This window comes from Callospermophilus lateralis, chromosome 3 (assembly GCF_048772815.1).
Source record: "Callospermophilus lateralis isolate mCalLat2 chromosome 3, mCalLat2.hap1, whole genome shotgun sequence".
In the NCBI taxonomy this organism is placed as follows: domain Eukaryota; kingdom Metazoa; phylum Chordata; class Mammalia; order Rodentia; family Sciuridae; genus Callospermophilus; species Callospermophilus lateralis.
Window position 1 is genome coordinate 7,844,677 of NC_135307.1, and position 18,183 is coordinate 7,862,859.

General features: G+C 48.6%; 1 protein-coding gene across 5 annotated transcripts in view; it reads left to right on the forward strand.

The window, feature by feature from the left end:
• Setd3 (SET domain containing 3, actin N3(tau)-histidine methyltransferase) overlaps window positions 1-6,591 on the forward strand; it is a 76,770-nt gene extending 70,179 nt beyond the window's left edge. For all 5 annotated transcript variants that reach the window (XM_076849677.2, XM_076849679.2, XM_076849675.2 and 2 more), the window contains 4 exons: window positions 416-582; window positions 1,449-1,534; window positions 4,203-4,363; window positions 5,224-6,591. In XM_076849677.2, coding sequence (XP_076705792.1) covers window positions 416-582; window positions 1,449-1,534; window positions 4,203-4,363; window positions 5,224-5,679 — 870 coding nt within the window. In that variant the 3' untranslated portion in view covers window positions 5,680-6,591. The remainder of the gene's footprint in view (window positions 1-415; window positions 583-1,448; window positions 1,535-4,202; window positions 4,364-5,223) is intronic.
• Window positions 6,592-18,183: the final 11,592 nt, after the last annotated feature.

Consider the following 18,183-nt stretch of genomic DNA (forward strand, 5'->3'; position numbering starts at 1 on the left):
TTTCTGGTAGGCGTTGCTCTAAACTCATGTTCCAGAAGGGACTCTCCTGTATGGAAAGGAGAGGAAGACATGGTGCATTCTAGAATGTAGTCCTAAGGGAATGGTCAGGCTGTGCCTTGGAGGGAGACGGGGTCATAGAAGGGACCCGGGGATCCAGGGTTCTCTGTACCTAGTCAGGACCTCACTCCCTGTGGTGGTGGATGTGAGTGCTTGGCCCCACCAAAGGCAGGCGATTTGGGAAGCTTTGCTCGTGCTGCACTTGCAGCACCAAACAGGTGGAGGGTTACTTTAGAACTGTTCTGTCTCCTTAATGTAAAGCAGCAGTAAATGTGGGAGAGCTAGCCCTGTGCTCTGTGGTAAGAAGGCTTGCTAAGTTTGTTTTATGTCCCTTTATTTTCTCTTTATTGCATCTCAGATTTACATTTTTTATGGCACTCGGTCAAATGCAGAGTTTGTGATCCACAGTGGTTTTTTCTTTGACAATAATTCACACGACAGAGTGAAAATCAAGCTTGGAGTGAGTAAAAGTGATCGGCTGTACGCCATGAAGGCCGAGGTGCTGGCGCGTGCCGGCATCCCAACGTACGTACAAAGCAGTCGTGGGTCCCTTCCTGTGGCACTTGCAGTATTTCCAGTTCCATGGTGTTTAATTGGTGTGTTAATAAAACTTCTCTCCAGTAGTTTGTCTTAATCCCTTTATCCCTGTTACACAGCGCATTTGGGCTGTGGAGATGCGCAGTGATTGACCACGGTTCTAGGTAGACATAATGGTGTCGCTGAGAAAGCTCTCCGTTCCAAGGGATGAGGCCTGCCTTATCCTCATTAAGTTAAATAAGCACTTTGGTATCATTAATGTCTTTCACCTTGAAAAGGTTAATGACCTGGATCAATTTGTTTCATTTAATTCTTTGCCACCATTAGTTTCTGTAATGAAGTCATGATCCTCAGTGATTTCAAGAATTCCTGGTTAAATTTCTTAAGATTTTCTTGCATTTGAGGAGTGAAATGATAAAGAAGACAAGAATTATGATTTATTAGTCCTCCAGGGAATGGAGGAACCATTCTTAATGAAAATGGATTATCCAGACCTTTTCTTATTGAACTTGTCAATATTTGATTAATGATTAAAGTGTGAACTCAACATAAATTATTATTAACATTTTTAAGAACCGTGGGTGTGTTTAATGCTCTTAACATGAGCACACGGCCTGACTTGAAGGCCAGTAGCCACTGGGCAGCTGCAGAGGTGGCTAGTGCCAGGTATCACCTGTCCCTGACTGTCAACTCAGCACCCTGCCTCCTGCAGGGCCTGAAAATTGCCCTTTGGTAGTTGCAGTGAGCAGCCAAAGCAGTGCACCCCACTTGCCCTTTTGAGGATGGCCGGGTGCTGCCGGCCAAGGCCCTCGGAGCAGGTCAGGGTGGCTGACTCGGCTTCTCGCTCTTGTCAGTTCCAGTGTCTTTGCGCTGCACTTTACGGAGCCGCCCATCTCTGCACAGCTTCTGGCTTTTCTCCGAGTGTTCTGCATGACCGAAGGTAAATCATTTTGTGAAAAAAAAGATATATATATATATATATATATAAGATTTCATGAAAATGTAAGTATTCAGTTTGAAGATAAAATGGCTTAAAACTAAAAAACGCTTTTGGGAAGTGGGAAGACTGCAGTATTGGAGAAAGAAGGAACTGACTTGTTTTATTCCAGAAATCTTCAATGCCTGGCATCTTAGAGTGAATGACAATGCAAACATTCTGCAAAGAACACAGAATATCCTCAGCCACAGCCTCTTATGTCAGTTCCAGAAAGAGTTAAATATACCTGTTAAGCATCCACCTTTATGTTTGCTTAAGACAGTCACTTATGTTGTTTTTTTTTTTTTTATTCTGAGTTCTGATCTCATGTGGTCAAATCTAAATTCATCCTAGAATGTACTTCTTTATCCTAGAATGATTTCCCCCCAATTCCCTTGTCCTGATGTTTCACTTTTGATCATGTTTGTGTGTGTGTTGCTGTTGTTATAAACTGCCTTAAATTCTGTGCAGAACAGATTGGGTGGGTGTAAGTGAATGACTGGCTGAGCAGACACAAGTGTTCTGGAAAGAGCTGCTGGGGTACCAGGGACAGTGTAGTCCTGGTCAGAGTGGCCTGTCATGGCTGAGAGACAGGTGTACCCTGCTGTCTTCTGCCAGGGTCTCAGATCTGTGCCCAGAGAGAAGCTCTGCACAGACTAGGCTTTGATAGTGGGCTGAAGGTAGAAGAAACTTGGTCCCAAAATACAGGGAGGCTATGTAGACACCAACTACAGAACCAGACAAAGTGCTCCTCAAGAGCAGCCACGTTGCTGCAGATTCACTGTCATTCAAGTGGGAGCTCTTGGTGCCTCTTGTACTTGGTTCAACCTTCTAGTTCAGGGAAGGTGATTAAGGGACCCTTGTGGGCTTTTCTTGCATACACACGAGGATACAGAGTTGAATGTCACAGTTCATATTCTTGGGAATGTATAATTAAGGGGAGGTAAGGGTGATAGTAATTCCTATAATTTGTGGCATGCTCACTGTGTGCTGGGCATGGTGCTCAGTGTGGTACAGACGTTACTTTCAATCTGTCAGCCTATGGGATAAGTATTCCCATTTCACTGATGTAGAAACTCCAACTCAGAAGACAGAAGCTTGGCCAAGATCACCGAGCAGGCAAGAGATGATCCTGACTGAGCTCCCAACCTCAGGCTGCCCAGCAGGCAGAATGAGGCTCAGGAACCATTGAGGAGGGGGCTGACATAAGCCTGGGGAATCCCGTTAAGGAGTCATTTGCTAGAAGAAAGCTTGGACGGGAGCCTGCTATAGAGCCACCCAGGCAGGCCACCCTGCATCGTAGTCTTAATCCCTTCTGGGTTTTTCCCTCCCATAGTGTGAAGGGAGTCAATCTTGCTGCTGGGTGGAAGGGGACAGAAAGCTCTACCCTGATCCTCTGGCTCTCCCTCATCCCTGGAAGAAGAGACAACTGGGGTGGGGGTGTTGAGGAGGGAGCACAGTAGTAACTTGGTACGAGGAACTTCTGAAAAGAGATTCTGCCACCAAGAAAGCACATTTTTTAAGAAGTCTCCATTGCTTTATGCAAAGAATCGAAACTGAAGAATCAAGAGTCTAAAAATCCTGAATTTTATCACATTCTTTTGCTAACAAATACAATTCGATAAATCTCTTTTGAACATTAGGTAACATCTATTTTCTTTTTTAAAAAGCTATTTGAATCATTTTAGGTTCGCTGCCTCTCTTTGGTTTCCTTTAGTCATGGGAAGACAATTTGTCATGCCAAGACAATTGATGTATTCTTTGAATTACTCCAACTAATACTAATAAAAGTTTGGTTTGCTGGCAGCAGCAGTTCCTCAATTTGAATTGTAAATAGTGACAGCTGTAGGGCATTTTGCTCTGAAAGAGATACTGTCTCACAGTTACATAAGAAGCTGGTGTATTTCTTGAGCATGAATAGCTCAGGCACGTTTGGTCTTTTGGAGATAATGTGCCAGGAGATAAATGCTCAGAGCAGTTTCTGGATTCTTCCCTCTTCTTAAATATATTGAGATGTTCACTTGTGTTTATTTATACTTCCTATTTTAAATTCCTGACAAGTGAGAGATATAGGCCCATTTTTCATTAACTAAGATTTTTATAGTCCATTTTCTGGTTTATTCTGACCTTGGCTTGTTATGAGAAGAATGACTACCAATCAGCTGTAAATCCAGAGGGATCCCTGGGTTGCTGTGGTTGTTGCTTGTGTTCCCTGTTTACGTTATTCAACTAAGTGTCTTTTTGACCCAGTTGGAGGGATGAAGCCCCTGGTTAGGAGAAAGGTATCATCAAAGCATGGGGTGTGTGGCCACAGGCTGTCTGTCCTTGAACAGCTTCTTATGCAGCCATCTAAAGTCTCAGTGTCCCTTGTAAGAACAGTGGTCCCTGGAGTGCTTCGACACTGCTGGATCTGGACTCCCAGCAAAGGGGCCTCCCTGGTTTCCTCATCTGAAACTTGGCTCTAGCTCTACTTTGGAAAATCTGGCCTGGTCAATTAATCTGGGGGAGCTTTTAACCACCTTCCTGGAAGATGACACTGTTGGAAAGTATGCTTTCTAAGGCAGGTTGCTTGCCAAAGTGAGAGGTAGCGCCACTGTCCCCACTAACAGATTGCTGTTTGTACTTCTTGTAGAGGAACTGAAAGAACATTTGCTCGGAGATAATGCTATCGATAGAATCTTCACCTTGGGGAACTCGGAGTTTCCTGTTAGCTGGGACAATGAGGTCAAACTTTGGACATTTCTGGAAGACAGAGCCTCACTTCTTTTAAAAACATATAAAACAACAATTGAGGTAATTAGATTGATAAATGGCAATTTGATTTTGTCATGTGTTTAGAGATGTTTAATAATCTGTATCTTCCTAAATGTAAATTTCTCAAATTCTTTAGCAATTAATTATGTATTGGATATTTTTCATTTAATATTAATATTTTTTCTATTAATGCACTTACCAAAAATTTATATTGAGGCATTGTTGACTAGAAGATAAAATTATTTAGTACTTTTTTTTTTTTTTTTTAAAGTTCCTTCCTTCCTTTCTTTTCTTTCTTTCTTGGTACCGGTGATTGAACCCAGAGGTGCTTTATCACTGAGTCACATCCCCAGCCCTTTTTTATTTATTTAGAGACAGGTTCTCACTGCATTGAGTAGGGCCTCACTAAATTGTTGAGGCTGGCTTTGAACTCCCGATTCTTCTGCCTCGGCCTCCCAAGCCACTTGTGCCACTGTGTGCCTGCCTGGCCTACTTTTTTAGTTTCTAACTCACACGATTCGACATTTGTATTTGTGCTTTCAGGCTCATCATTGGGCCACAGACTCCAAGGTCTCCTTTAGGTTCATCCCTCTACCTGCCTCCACCCAGGCGCTGCACTGGGGCCGAGTTGGTGAGCTGCTCTGTCTGTGCTGGCTGCAATTGCTATAGGTTTTCTTTTTGTTTTACAACAGTTTAGGGTCTAACTCACTACAGTAAGGGTCACAAGCCTGAGGTGTAGTTTTGATGGGAGTGTCCAGAAATGCAAGCATTGCACAGTGAAGTTCTAGAACCTTCCAGCACCCTAGTAAGTCTCCTCCTTCCCCTTCAGTGTCCTGCCTATCACTGCAGCTTTGCTGATTTAGATGACTTGTCGTTAACTCTGCTCTTTTTTTTTCCAGGAAGATAAAGCCGTACTGAAAACCCATGACCTTTCTGTTCGTGCAACAATGGCCATCAAATTACGCTTAGGTGAAAAGGAGATTTTGGAAAAAGCAGTGAAGAGCGCGGGTGTCAACCGAGAATACTACCGGAAACGCATGGAGGAGAGGGCGCCTCTTCCCAGATATGAGGAGAGTAACCTTGGGCTGTTGGAGGGCAGTGTCGGGGACTCGAGTCTCCCCCTGGTCTTGAGAAACCTCGAGGAGGAAGCCGGGGTGCAGGAGGCCTTAAGCCTCAAGGAGGCTGTCAGCAAAGCCAAGGCTGCAGAAAACGGGCTCGTCAATGGTGAAAACTCTATCCCCAATGGGACCAGGTCCGAAAACAAAAATCTAAATCCAGAAGGAAGTAAGAGAGCAAATGAAGAAGCCAAAGAATCTTCTTCAGGTAGCACCGAGGAAGCAAGAGAGCAGCTCTGAGGCACAGCACTGTGGCCGGCAAGCCCAGTTCAACAGAAGCGTGTGGACAGTCCATGTACATCGCCGTGTTCCCTGTTAACATTTTTCTTTCTGCAGAGAGGAAAATATGTTTTTGCTGCTTTATATGAAAATGATTTTTTAAGTTATTTTAAAGATCTAGCTTCCCTTTTGATTAAGATTGCCATCTTGCTTCTAGGCAAAACAAATAAGTTAGCAGCAGCAAGGGAGGAGGCGCCTTTGGAAGATTCTGCAGGCCTGTGACGGGCACTTGTGTTTTCTTCCTGGGGAAGAACTCGGCTCCTTGCTCAGCTGTGCTTTTGTGGGCCTGTCAGCCTGACGGCCGGAATTAAAGCTTGCTCTGCCTCCTGCCAACAAGCGTCGATGGGACTCTGGGTGTTCAGCGGGAAGGTGGGGACACAGCGCAGCAGAAAGCAAGAGTGAGGGTAGGAAACTAAATTTAGAGTCTGGGCAAAATCTTTTTTTTTTCTTCTTAAAAAATAATAACCCAGTACCAAAAGCAAAGGTAAGGTGGCAACCTTATTTTTAATAGTTTTAAATGTTGATGATAATCCTAATTATATAAATATATATACACACACATATATATCTAGTGATTTCTAAAGATTTGTTTACTTTTTGTGTTTTGTTTCACTGTAATGAGAACTTGTCCCTTCTCCTTGAATCCAAGTAGGACACACATCCTCCTCCTAATTTTAAACGTTGGCTCTGATCTCAAAGTGGTGCGCTTGATTCCCAGTGTTGGTGACAGAGTCTGCAATCACAGGGCCTGCAGCCTTGTGTGCTGTGTTCAAGGTGAGGCGGCCCCCTGGCTTATCTGGTTTCACAAGCTAGAGATTTTCAAAGCTACCCTTTTGAGTAAAATCCCTTATTAAAAGGACAACATGGTTAATATTTTTGTCTATTCCTTTTCTTTGGAGTGGGGCAGGCCATTTGGGTAGAGCTTTCCTGCAGACCACCTTCTTATTCCCCAAGCATTTCTGGAAAGTTGACCTTGTGCTGTGAGTGCTGTCCTAGGTGTCACGAGGGACGAGAGCCATGGGGCCCCGAGGCCAGCAGTCAGCTCGTTGCATGGGCTCCAGATAGGCAGGCAGCAGGACCACATGGAAAGCAACACTCGGGTTTTAGGGAAAGCAGGGCTGGGGCAGCGCCCTGCATGGCCTGAGTGGAGCTGTCCCCAGGAAGCCTCCAGCGTTCAGGTCAATGATTGCCGACTCCTGAACCCCCAAGGTTCCTGTTGTTTCTGATGTCCTAACTATCAAGGACATTGTTTAGTTTGAAAGATGCTGGGTAAATTATTCACTCATCAGTTTGATAATCGCTGCTGCAGTAGGTAATCCTATAGACCCTTCCATGTACCTCCTTGGAGAGATTCAGCTCTGCAGACAAACTGCTGGCTTCTCTCCTGAGGGTCTAGATGAGCAACTCTAACACACGGCCCGTCTCTGGGAAAGCTAGGCTCGCCTGCTGCATTGGACAGTACTGCAGCTTCATCTCTGCTTGGGGTCAGGGACATCCGCTGGTGTCGGAGCCTGCAGTTTCCCCATGTGTCTGTGTTTGCAGTTTGAACTTACTGTGGTCTGTGATAGCCGGCTCTCAATCAGCCCGATACCTGGGATACTTCTCCAAGATGTTAGGTTGTATGTGAAGCTTGCACGCTGATCTCCAAAAGGCAAAGGCACCGTGGTCCTTGAGGGGTTTTCTTAGTCAGGTATTGAAGCCCCAGAGACTAGAGCTTTTAGCACTAATGTGCCTATAAATGTTTTCCCATTGGATTAAAAGTTTTCAAGATTTTAAAACTGCCTTTTAAAAACATATATACAGTTCCAGTGGAGCATCATAAGACCAGATAGTTCCAGGCTATTCCCTGGAAGAGTTCAAGTTCAAACTTAGCCAAGAGAGCCAGGATTCTGAGCCCCAGTGCTGCTGCTTCCTTTGCTGGGGTCATGGTGACTGTCCCTGGAGCCTTAGTTTCCTCATGTCCTTGTAAGATGAGAGGATGGCTCTAAGTCGTCAAAAGTCCCTGCTTAAAAACCCAGGGACTGTTTGTCCTGTCAGTTAATTCTCCATCCGCAAGTCTATTTGTGAGTCATTGGACCAAAAGTGTCTGTATAAGTTATGCTTCCAGTTGAGAACAGCTCTGCATTTGTGACATAAAATTGGCTCTCATTGAACAGAACTTGGTTGATGTCGGGAGATAGAGCATCATTGAGCAGAGCTATTGGTCCAATTGCCCAATGAGGACTCTGAGGCAGAGGAACCCCAGTGCTGCTAGCTGCCTGCTCTGCCCCTTCCCCTCCCGGCCAGCAGCCAGCCGCGGTGCTGCTCGCAAACACTGTGGCTGCCACTTAAGCATTGGAAATGGAGGGAAAGTGGTTAAATTGGTATTGAAGCACCCTCGCTGCCATCTGTCATGAAAATAGGCCTTTCTCTCAAATCATTCTAAAGTTCACTTTCTTCCTAATGGTTTTGGATAAGAGACTGTTGAGGCCAGTCACTGGGAAAGTGCCACCTCTGCCTGTTTCCTGGTGCTGTGTGCTATTAGTGTAAATAGCATTAAGTTTCATCGGCCTACAAAACCAATCGGTTTTCCATGCAGACTGGCAGTGGTGAGATGGTTCTCCCCAGTAGTGTCTAGAACAAGTGCACTAAAAGATGCATTTAATGCATTTAATTTCTTCTTTTTGAGAGGTGGGATAATGCATTTTAAATCTTCCCAGGTTCCCATGTACGGGGTCATGCTAAATTAAACCTTCGCTTAAAAATGAGGGAATTAGATTTTCTGCAAATTGTTTATTTGTTTGTTTATTTGGTGGTTAATATGTACGTGTTAAAGTAAGAGAATAAGAAAGCCAATCCAAAAGAAGTGCCTGTGACGTGAGGTCAGAACTGTGAAGAAGGACATTGCTGGCAGGTGGTGGGTTTCAGAAGGCCCAAGTGTGCAGAGTGGCCTGTCATGGGAACTATGGGGAGCAGCTTTCTGTGGGTATGGTACTGTATTCCTGCTGTCATTGATCCAGCAGGGTGTGTCATGGAGCCTCACTGACTCGAAGGTTTGCCTCGCTTTATTTAACATCAGTCTAGATGGGTGAAGTATGGAATCCAGTGACCTTGTTAAGGATCACCCTACTATTTGAATCACCAGCCCCTAATATAATGTATTCCTGAAGTTCTGTGTGTAAACTGAATTTGAGTAACCATTGTGTTTAAACGCAGCTGCCCTGCTGGACCTGGGTGTGCTTGAGTTGGGAGGGGAACCTTAGCAGGGACATGCGACCCATCTTCCCATTTCTAAGGGGCTGTTTGTGAAGGAGGGAGGGTGGCACTGATCACTGCTAGGTGGGCAGTGCGCTGGAGCACCTGCTGCTGTGGCCAGGACGGGCTGCCTTCAGAAGACCCCGGAGGGAGAGCATGAGGCTTGCATCCCACAGGCCTGGTTCCCACTGTGGGCTGGGGCGGAGCTTTGGTGGCCACCCTTCTTGGAGTGTCTTGGCCTACTTCTGGAGAGTGCTTGAGGGCCAAGAAGGCAGGGCACACAGGCTCCCTCCTGCCCTGTGTCTGGGAGGCATTCAGAGAACGTTCCTCTTTACTGTTTGCCCAGCCTGAGCTGTTCCTGGGACTCAAGAGCTAGTGGGACTTGGGGTGCCAGAGTCCTCCCCCGTGGACTCCCGTGTGCTCCAGGAGCACTGCTGGTTTCCTTCGGCAACCCAGGGACTCCGGAGAGGTGCCCAACCCTCGAGGTGCTAAGCAGACATTCCAACAAATCCCACAACTCAGCAGTGCTGGGCGCCAGAGAGGGCTGGAGAAAGTGGGGAGGACCCTGTGCACTGGAGGGGCCCAAGGAAGGGCTTAGGCCTCCAGGAGGAAGCCTGGGGACACCGATTGCCAGGCCCGAGCCCAGTCCCTCTGAGGCACTCATGCAGAATCATCCCATCCTGTGGCAAACGAACTTCTCTGGGTGCGGAAAGGCAGTGATGGCCAGCTCCCTTTGCCTCGGTTGCCCCCTGGCAGGGCCCTTAGAAGCAGGCTAAAATGAGAGAAGCCAGTGCTGGTGGGTACGCTCTCACTGGCATATGGAGTCGAGAGCAACAGCTCCAGGGACATGCTTGACCAGCTCCAGCTCCTCGCCTGTAGCAGTGCCTTCACACCCTCTCACTGATGTGGGGCCACTGTTCTTAGGCAGGCAAACTTGCCAGGTGTGTTCCTAACATATTTGTTATATGAATACGTTGTGTGTGTGCATGTATATGGGCACAGACACGCACCCGTACATACACTTGTGTATAAAACTTTACCAAAGCTCATATTCTTCTGCTTCAAGCACCAGAGAAGCCCCTGGGCATGACGTTAGGTCAGACTTGGCAATAAAGGAACCGGTAAACACTGGTGCCAGTGCAACTGCACAGTCCTGTCGGGCTCCTGTTGGATTCCTGGTGCCCTGTCGAGCAGCCGGTGCACAGCTGGGCTCTGACGGGCTGCAACTGGCTGAGTCGACACAGTGAAGTGGAGGCCTGTGTGCAGATCATAACTGACACTCTCAGCAGAAAGCCCGCAGGCGTGGTCTCACGCTTCCCCCATCTCACTCCTAGGCTTCCTGTTTCTCCTTGTTGGACCCCACCCTCTTGAGTGTTCTAGTAGACAGGGGTCAACTCATGGCCTGGACCTCAAACACCTTTTTCTGTCTAAACCTGTGGTTCTGGAGGAGCAACATTTAGGCTAACAGTTCTGCTTAAATCCCTGGCAGCACCTGGAAGGTCCCCAGAGTGGCTGCTTTCCTGCTGCCCCGCTTGCTCTTCTGCAGCGGTACTGGCATCTCTCCCACCCTCGTGCCCTCTCCACCTCACACTTGCTCAGAACTACTCCAAGGAGGAGCTGATGAACACTGCTCTCTCCAGTGTACATGACCACGGAGACACAGACTCTTCCAGAGTGTCTGCATGTAGCCTGCGAGCAAGCCCACAGCCTGGGAGGAGACCACTCGGTCCAAGAAGCCAGGGCTCCAAAGTCAGGCAGACCAATAGCAGAGCTCTGACCCCCGACACCACCGACTGTGGCCCCAGTTAGTCTCTTGATGCACAGCACCTTGTTTCTTGTCTGTGAAGTGGAACAGCCATATGAGATTGACAGCTGTGATGGCTCCTGAAGTGTTCTAGGGAGCACCAGGAACAGAGTGGGCAGTGGGTATTCATTCAACCTGGTTGCCCTGGTTGTTGAATGAATAACAGTAGGAAGCTAAAGAGCTAAAGCAGGGGGACAATCAAAGGCACTGATCCAATGCTGCAGTGGCTAGGTGTGCTGTGGATGGGACACTTCACTGTCAGCCCTGTGGTCCAGTGTGGGCCGCGTTTGCTGCTGTCATATCCACCAGGCACGATCCAGACTTGGCAGGTATCTCAAACAGGAAATGTTTATTTTATCCTGTGTACCACATGTATTTCAGCAGGAACATCCAACAGGCACCCTGGATTTCCTGGCCATAAGTTTTCAGGTAAATTTTACAGGCAACTCAAAGCAAGCCTTCCCCTACATGTCAATGCAAATGACAGCAGGACAGCAGCAAGAGGTGGCAGTGAGAGCCGGGCACCCCAGCCAGCCTAATTTTGGAAGTAATTCTCTAGCTGGCCCCAGAGCATGTCACGGGAATCCTAAGATACATTGAGAGCCACAGTTACTGCTAGTTCATACAGAAATCAGTAAGAGAAAATTCGTTTTATTTTGGTCATTGGCAGTTGTCAACCTAACTAGCTTTGGGCTTATGTTATCAAACGGTGTTGACAACATTTAAGACTGCAGTATAATTACTGTCAGGAAATTCAGTCCTAGCACTCCTTAGATTTTCAAAGGACTAGAATGGGTGTTTTGAGAGAAAAAAAAAATATCAGGAAGAAAGGAAAATGGGATTTTACTGAGTGTTCTGCTCTTCTGTTCTGAGCATCAGCCTGGGTCAGATTGGTCATGTTGGTTGCTCCGTCCTTTCTACCACCCCTCCTCTTGGAGGGCAGGTGAGTGGAAGCCCCGAACTGCCACAGCCGTCAGCTGGCGCCCATGAGGGAGCTCTGCAGCTGGATGTGCAGCCTGGCCTGCGCACATCACCACACGTTGAGATGCTGTGGGAGCCAGTGACTCATGCGCCACCAGCTTTAGCAAAAGCTACAACTTGGAACAGCATGTTCACTGAAGGGTTCTGGCTACTTTGCATAAGTTAACTAGATTGAGTGCTCCAAATGCCAAAAGCCAAGTGACGTTCGCCCCCTGTGTTTTCTTTGCAATGACTAGTCTGTCTCCTCCTGGTATTCAGCACCTTTGACCTCAGGCTGGTGGAGGGAGGCGTGGCAAGGAGCCACTGAAGAAGTGCCTCCTGCCTCAGGGTAGGTGCGCACCCTACCTGGTAGATGCCAGGTCAGTCTTTTCTGAGGCCGGAGTGCCAGAGATTGAAGGCACTCTTCCCATGGGCATCCAAGTGGTCATCAGGAAGCTGTGGCCACCTGTCCACCCCAGGTGCTAGAGCAGGTGATAAGTGCCAGTGCAGTCACCATGATGGCCTTTGGAGTGTCCACCTGGTCTCACCCAGATCTTTCTTTCTGAATATGCTTTGTATCGGTGACATCCATGGGTCACCCCGCAGTCATTGGAGGACCTGGTGCATGCTGGGCTCTGCGTGGCGTTGGGGCTGCAACCAGGGATTGGCACAGGCTGCTTATGGACAGGAGACCCTGGAGGAAGAGGACCCCACCCCATCCTGCAGGCTAGAGGGGCCTTGCGGGGGAAGTTCTGCTCTCTGAGGTTTAACATACACTCCATTTTCCTGTTCCTGATAGAAAACAGGCTGGAGAGGGCTTGCATCTCTACAGACCATGAAATTATAGATTACCTGAATATTCTCTCTCAGTCCTTTGCCTTTCCCTCCACAGAGGTTCCTTTCTATTACCAAAGGGTCCATGTGTCTTTTTTCCCCTACAATGTAACTGCTTTAGAGGCCTGCCCCAGGAAGCTAGCATTATCTAGATACCACATTTCCAGATTTTCTAGCAGTCTGGGATCTTGCTAAAGAATAGTACAAATACAGTAAGGCATCTGGACAGCAGAGCTTAGGGGTGACCTGGAAAGCACGGTGAAGTCCCTGTTCCCTTTGCTGAAGCCAAAACCTGTTGTGAGGCTGGTGCAGGAGCAGCCCCTTCCCAACACCACTCACACCCACTGCCCAAATGAGGCACGTCCAATGCCGTCTCTTCATCCCATTCGGGGCCCCAGTTGACTGTCACGGCCACCCCAGCCTTACCCACTGGGGTACACATCTCAGCTGGACAACTAGCAGGTGGGCTAGGAGGCCCATGCTCAGCCTGGACTGTGCCTAAGCACAGGCCTTGGCCTCTCTCTTTGTTCTGTTCCTGTGTCAAGTGTGGTTATCTACTGCCCCCGCTGCTGTACCCCAGCAGCGAGAATCTCTGTCCATGAACATCGCTTGGCTGGAAACCCAAACGCACAAGTCCACTTCCTGAAACAAATACGAATTGCCCTTAGGCATCCAGTCATCGCCAGGCTCTCAAAGAAAGCCAGAATTTCCTGCAGCAATTAAATTGCATGATTGGATAGAGGGGAAATTTTATAATTGCTCACAGGTAGCAATTTATTAGGATAGATGTTACTTATGACGTGTGTCAAAAAGGTCAAAGTTTATACTTCCTTGGACATTAACCTAATCTTTGAAACTCTAAAAGTTACACTTTTTGGTCATTAATTTTTTTTTACAAGCAGAGATTTTGACAATTAACCCAGTTAATAAAGGTCAAATTTCAATTTTTTCCAATTTCTGGAGCATTTAACTTATTCCTTTTTGAAAATGGGAAGATAGTGGATGATAAATAGTTATTAAATGAGTACAAGGCTGTAGTTCTGCTGTCAGGGGGATGATTGTGAAACAGCTGATACTGGAAGAATAGGGTGGCTGTGTATCTGATGGGAGGGAAAGTAGATTACAAGCTGAGGAAATAGAAAAATTAAGCCCAAATAATGTGGCTGCAAGCGGGATAACGTGAGTATGTGCTCTTGTTAAATCATCTCAGGATTCTAGTCACTCAATTATGTAGACTTCAGCCTTCAGCAATGGGATCCTCGCAATTTAAAATAAGTAATTTCTGCAGACTTGCAACAAAGTATAACTTGGGTTAAGAACCAAAAAGTGGGTTGGGGATGTGGCTCAAGCGGTAGCGCGCTCGCCTGGCATGCGTGCGGCCCGGGTTCGATCCTCAGCACCACATACAAACAAAGTTGTTGTGCCCGCCGAAAACTAAAAAATAAATATCAAAAAAAAAAAATTCTCTCTCTCTCTCTCTCTCTCTCACACTCTCTTTAAAAAAAAAAAAAAAAAGAACCAAAAAGTCTCCCAGCAGGCTGCCTCCCTCAGATGAATGCATGGCTAGACAGGCCAGCAGAATGATTAGAGCAGTCAAGTGGCCAAGGGTGAAGGCCGGGTAGCAGGGAGCCCGCCTGGCTGTCAGCTGTTCCTCCACACACCCACCAGCAGCAGCCCCTGGGCTGGACCTTGGCAGTGTGGGATTTGGCAGAGAACATCCACAGAGTCCTCTCTGCCACTGAGCAAGACAAATCAGCCCCCTCTACGCTGGCTATGGTGGGGCTCAGCAGTCAAGCGCTCACTTGTCTGGGTGGCTCTGGGTTCAGCCCCAGCACTGCAAAAACTACCCACATGGCCTCCCACCCCGTGAGCGCCACCTGGGCAAGCCCCACTTCCCCTGCTCTGGCTGTGCCCCCTGGTGGCAATGCCAGCTGGGAGGGAAGGCCTGCCAGGGTGCAGCCAGGGAGACCTAAGCAGAGTCATGCACTTCCTGAGAACAGGTACCTTCCCAGACCCAACCGGAGACGGTGACAAGAGGTGACTTTTGGTTCACACTGGGGCATTTAGACTCTGTTGCTGCTGTGGTGTTCGATCAAGTCTCAGGGTTGACGTCCTTTGTGCAGACTGACCAAAGCCTAGAGAAGAGGTCTGCAGGCCTCTCCCCACCCAGCAGATACCAAGGCTGTCCTGGCAGCACCTGCCCCGCCTGCGCCCCGGGCCCCAGTATCCTCCCATCCTGGGGCCCTGCACCCTCTGTGCCCCTCTCACTTGCAGCGGACCTCTGAGGCCCGGCTTATCTCCAGGACATGTCCAGCACATCTCTATGTCCCTGCTGTCCCATACGCAGAGCAGATGCCCAGAACATGCTGCAGGAAGAGTCCAAGCTCAGCCAAGAGGGCTCAAGGCTACTGAGCCTCCAAAGCAGCCTTCTCACACGCAGTTTAGAATGGTGACTTCATAATGCTTTACTCCTAACAATCCGCCATCATGGTGCCTGAGGTAAGTGTGGAAAACATGTGGTTGGGTGACACAAATGTGATTCAGCAGCAAGTCCCGGGGGACATGTGCCATGGGTGGTGAGTGCCACTGTACAAGGGGGTCTCAGGGAGGAAGAGCAGGAGAGTGGGACAGAGACACCTGCGGGCTGCAGGCCGTGCTCTGGCACCCTTGCTTGGAGCCCTTTGGTGGGCCAGGTGTTGAAACGGGCTGGCTTGGCTTTTGCCTGCCATAGTTCCCCTGGGATCTGACCCCAGCCTGTGGGAGGCCACCTTCCCAGCCTCCGCCTGGTGCCCATCTCTTCCCCCAACTTGGTCTCCCTGCAGCTCCTGCCGGCCTCCTCCTGGCCCTCTGCACCGATGCCTCTTCAGAGCCCCCCCATCCCGCCTCCCGGGATGTTATTGCACTACTATTTGCTCTGACCCTATGTGGGGCCAGACTCCCCCAAAGTGGAGAGAATTAGGGGCTCATCTGGGCACATCCGAGGGGACACCCTGAGGAGGAGGCATGAGAGCTGGCCCAGCAGACTGCAGTCTTCCCAGTGGGCAGCGGTGTGGGCGGGGTCCCACATGCTCTGGGGCTGGGCTGCCGTGCAGGAGGAACCCTTGCAGGGGACTGAGGCTGGCCATAGTCTCCCACGACAGACAGAAGCAGCTTTCTCCTCCAGGGAGGGGCTCTCTGAATTTCCATGAGGTCCCCATGGGTCCCCACAGTGGGGGACCAGGCTAGAGTGGGAGACTAGGCTACCTGCAGCTGTGAATCCTGCCGGGGTGGGGGCTCAGCCCTCTGAGGAGGGTCCAGCACCAGGAAGAGGGGCAGCCTGAACAGGGGTGGCTACAGTCCTCAAGGCCCAGGGCCACCAGGCCACAGCCTGGGGCCTGGGATGCCATGACTCTGAATGGCTTGAGGGAGGGATCAGGTTTCCTGGGGAAGAGAGAGCGCCCCCACCCCTGTCACCTCACAAAGCAGCAAGCTGCGGTGACAACTCGGAGCCTGGAGAAGGTGAGTACAGCTCTCCTTCTGTGGCCTCTTGGATCTTTGCAGGGTTATCTCACTGAACTTCAGCTTCTCCGCCTGTGAAATGGGAGCCCAGGGAAGGCACAGGGAGAAGCGCTGGGACACAACTCCTGCCCCAACGTGGTGGGCGTGGGGTACGCAGGCCCAACCGTGTCTCGCAGGAGGCAGGGTGTTTGGTGGACCTTGATACATCCCCCCACAGCTAAGTGTCCAGGAAGCCGCAGTCCTTCTGGACTCCTCCTGCCCTGACTTAGGTTCCCAGCAGGGTCCTTTAGGTCACCCTGTCTGCTCCTGCATCTCCCTGTGTGAGAGCTGCCCCCAGTTGCAGGGAAAGCCTTCCCAAGCCTCCCGCCACACTCAGAGCCCGTGTGAGGACAAAGTTGGTGAAGTAAAAACTTTTCAAACTGCTTGACCAAATACTCTGTTTAAACAAGTTCAAAGACTTTTTTTTTTTTTAATAAACTAAGAGAAAATATTTATAACATCAACCCAGAAAATGACTAATATCTGTATTTAATAAGAAACTCTTAAAGATTGAAAGACAAAGGACCCAAAACTTGAAAGACAAATGTGGAAGACATGAGCAGACAATTTACCCGCAAAGTCCTCAAACATTAAAAAAGAATCTAGGGCTGGGGTGTAGCTCAGAGCTTGCCTGGCAAGTGTGAGACACTGGGTTTAATCCTCAGCATCGAAAAAATATAAATAAATAAAATAAAGGTCTTGTGTCCATTTACAACTAAAATTTTTTTAAAAAAAGATTTAAATTCACCCATCATTGAGAAGTGCAATTTAAACAACACTCAGGTACCAGTTTTTACCTATCAGATTAGCAAAAATTAAATTGTGACCACACAGTTTCTGCAAGACTGCAGAAACCGGCCATTTCCAAACCAAACAACATGTCCGCTTAGGTTTCAATGCGGCAGTCTCACATGTGGGCATCTATCCTGAAAATACTCCACAACAAAAACAGTCAGACACAGGTTATTCATCTCAACATTGTTTGCAACTGCAAGATACAAGAAACCAATGTGCACAAATGGGAGGGGGTGTTGAATAAACTCCAGTATATCTGTGCAGTGGAGTAGCATGCAGCTGTGGAAAAGGACACGGGAGATCATCATGATCTGAGAGGGTGTGATTTCGAGGACACTGTTAAGTTAAAGAAGAAAAGAAAGGGGGAAAAAAGGAAAAAGCAAAGTATTTAACACTTGTATAATGGTTTTTCTTTGGGTCAGAAAGAAGATATGAGAAAATATATCTCTGCTCAAGAAATACTGGAAGGATAAAAATCACTAAAAAGTGTAGGTGGGAAAGGGGTGGAAAGAGGGCTGAGGAGAGAGACCAGGGCTCTGCGTATAATTTTGAACAACTCTGACTCTCCAAATGGCTGCAATGCTTCCTGAGCTCTTCACGTGTACCCTCAAATACCAAGAAACTGGGATATGGGGGGAGCCCCAAATGGAACCAAACAGTATTATAAGCAAATAATACACCACCCCAAAGCGGGTGGGAAGGAAAGAGCTAGCCTAAGAACCCTGGGGAAGCACCATCCTGCCCAGGCCCCGCCAGGCTGCAGACCAGGCCTGTCTACTGAGCGCCAGGGAGAGTGCGTCTCAGCAGGTGGGGCTGGTCATTCCACACCCACCTTACAGCCACAAGCACAGAACAAACAGGTCATTGCATTGAAGACAGAGTGGAGGGAAAAGTGGCCAAAGGGGTGGTGGTGTTGGACAGGGGGCCCAAGGGTCAGTGTGCACTTGGGTTCTTAATACTCGATAGGCGGACACAGGGTCACAGGTGTGTGTGTGGCAGGGCCTCGGCACGTCTGTCCCCTCCCTGTGCTTCTCAGCACCACCTTCTGAGCAGGCCTGGAGGCACGGAGGCCCCAGAGCCCCTGAGCACATGGGCACGCAGTCTTACTTTCTAAGCAGCACTGTCCAAGAGAGGCTCCGTGGAGAAGTGGTCTCAGGACTGGGGAAGCGACTCTGTAGCAGGAGCTGTGACACCCTGTGGTGTCAGACAGTGAGGAAGTGCTCAGAAAGCACAGACAAGTGGGAGGGACACAGGAGCTGGAATCAAGGTGCTCCCAAGACCTGCACAGTGGCCCACGCCTG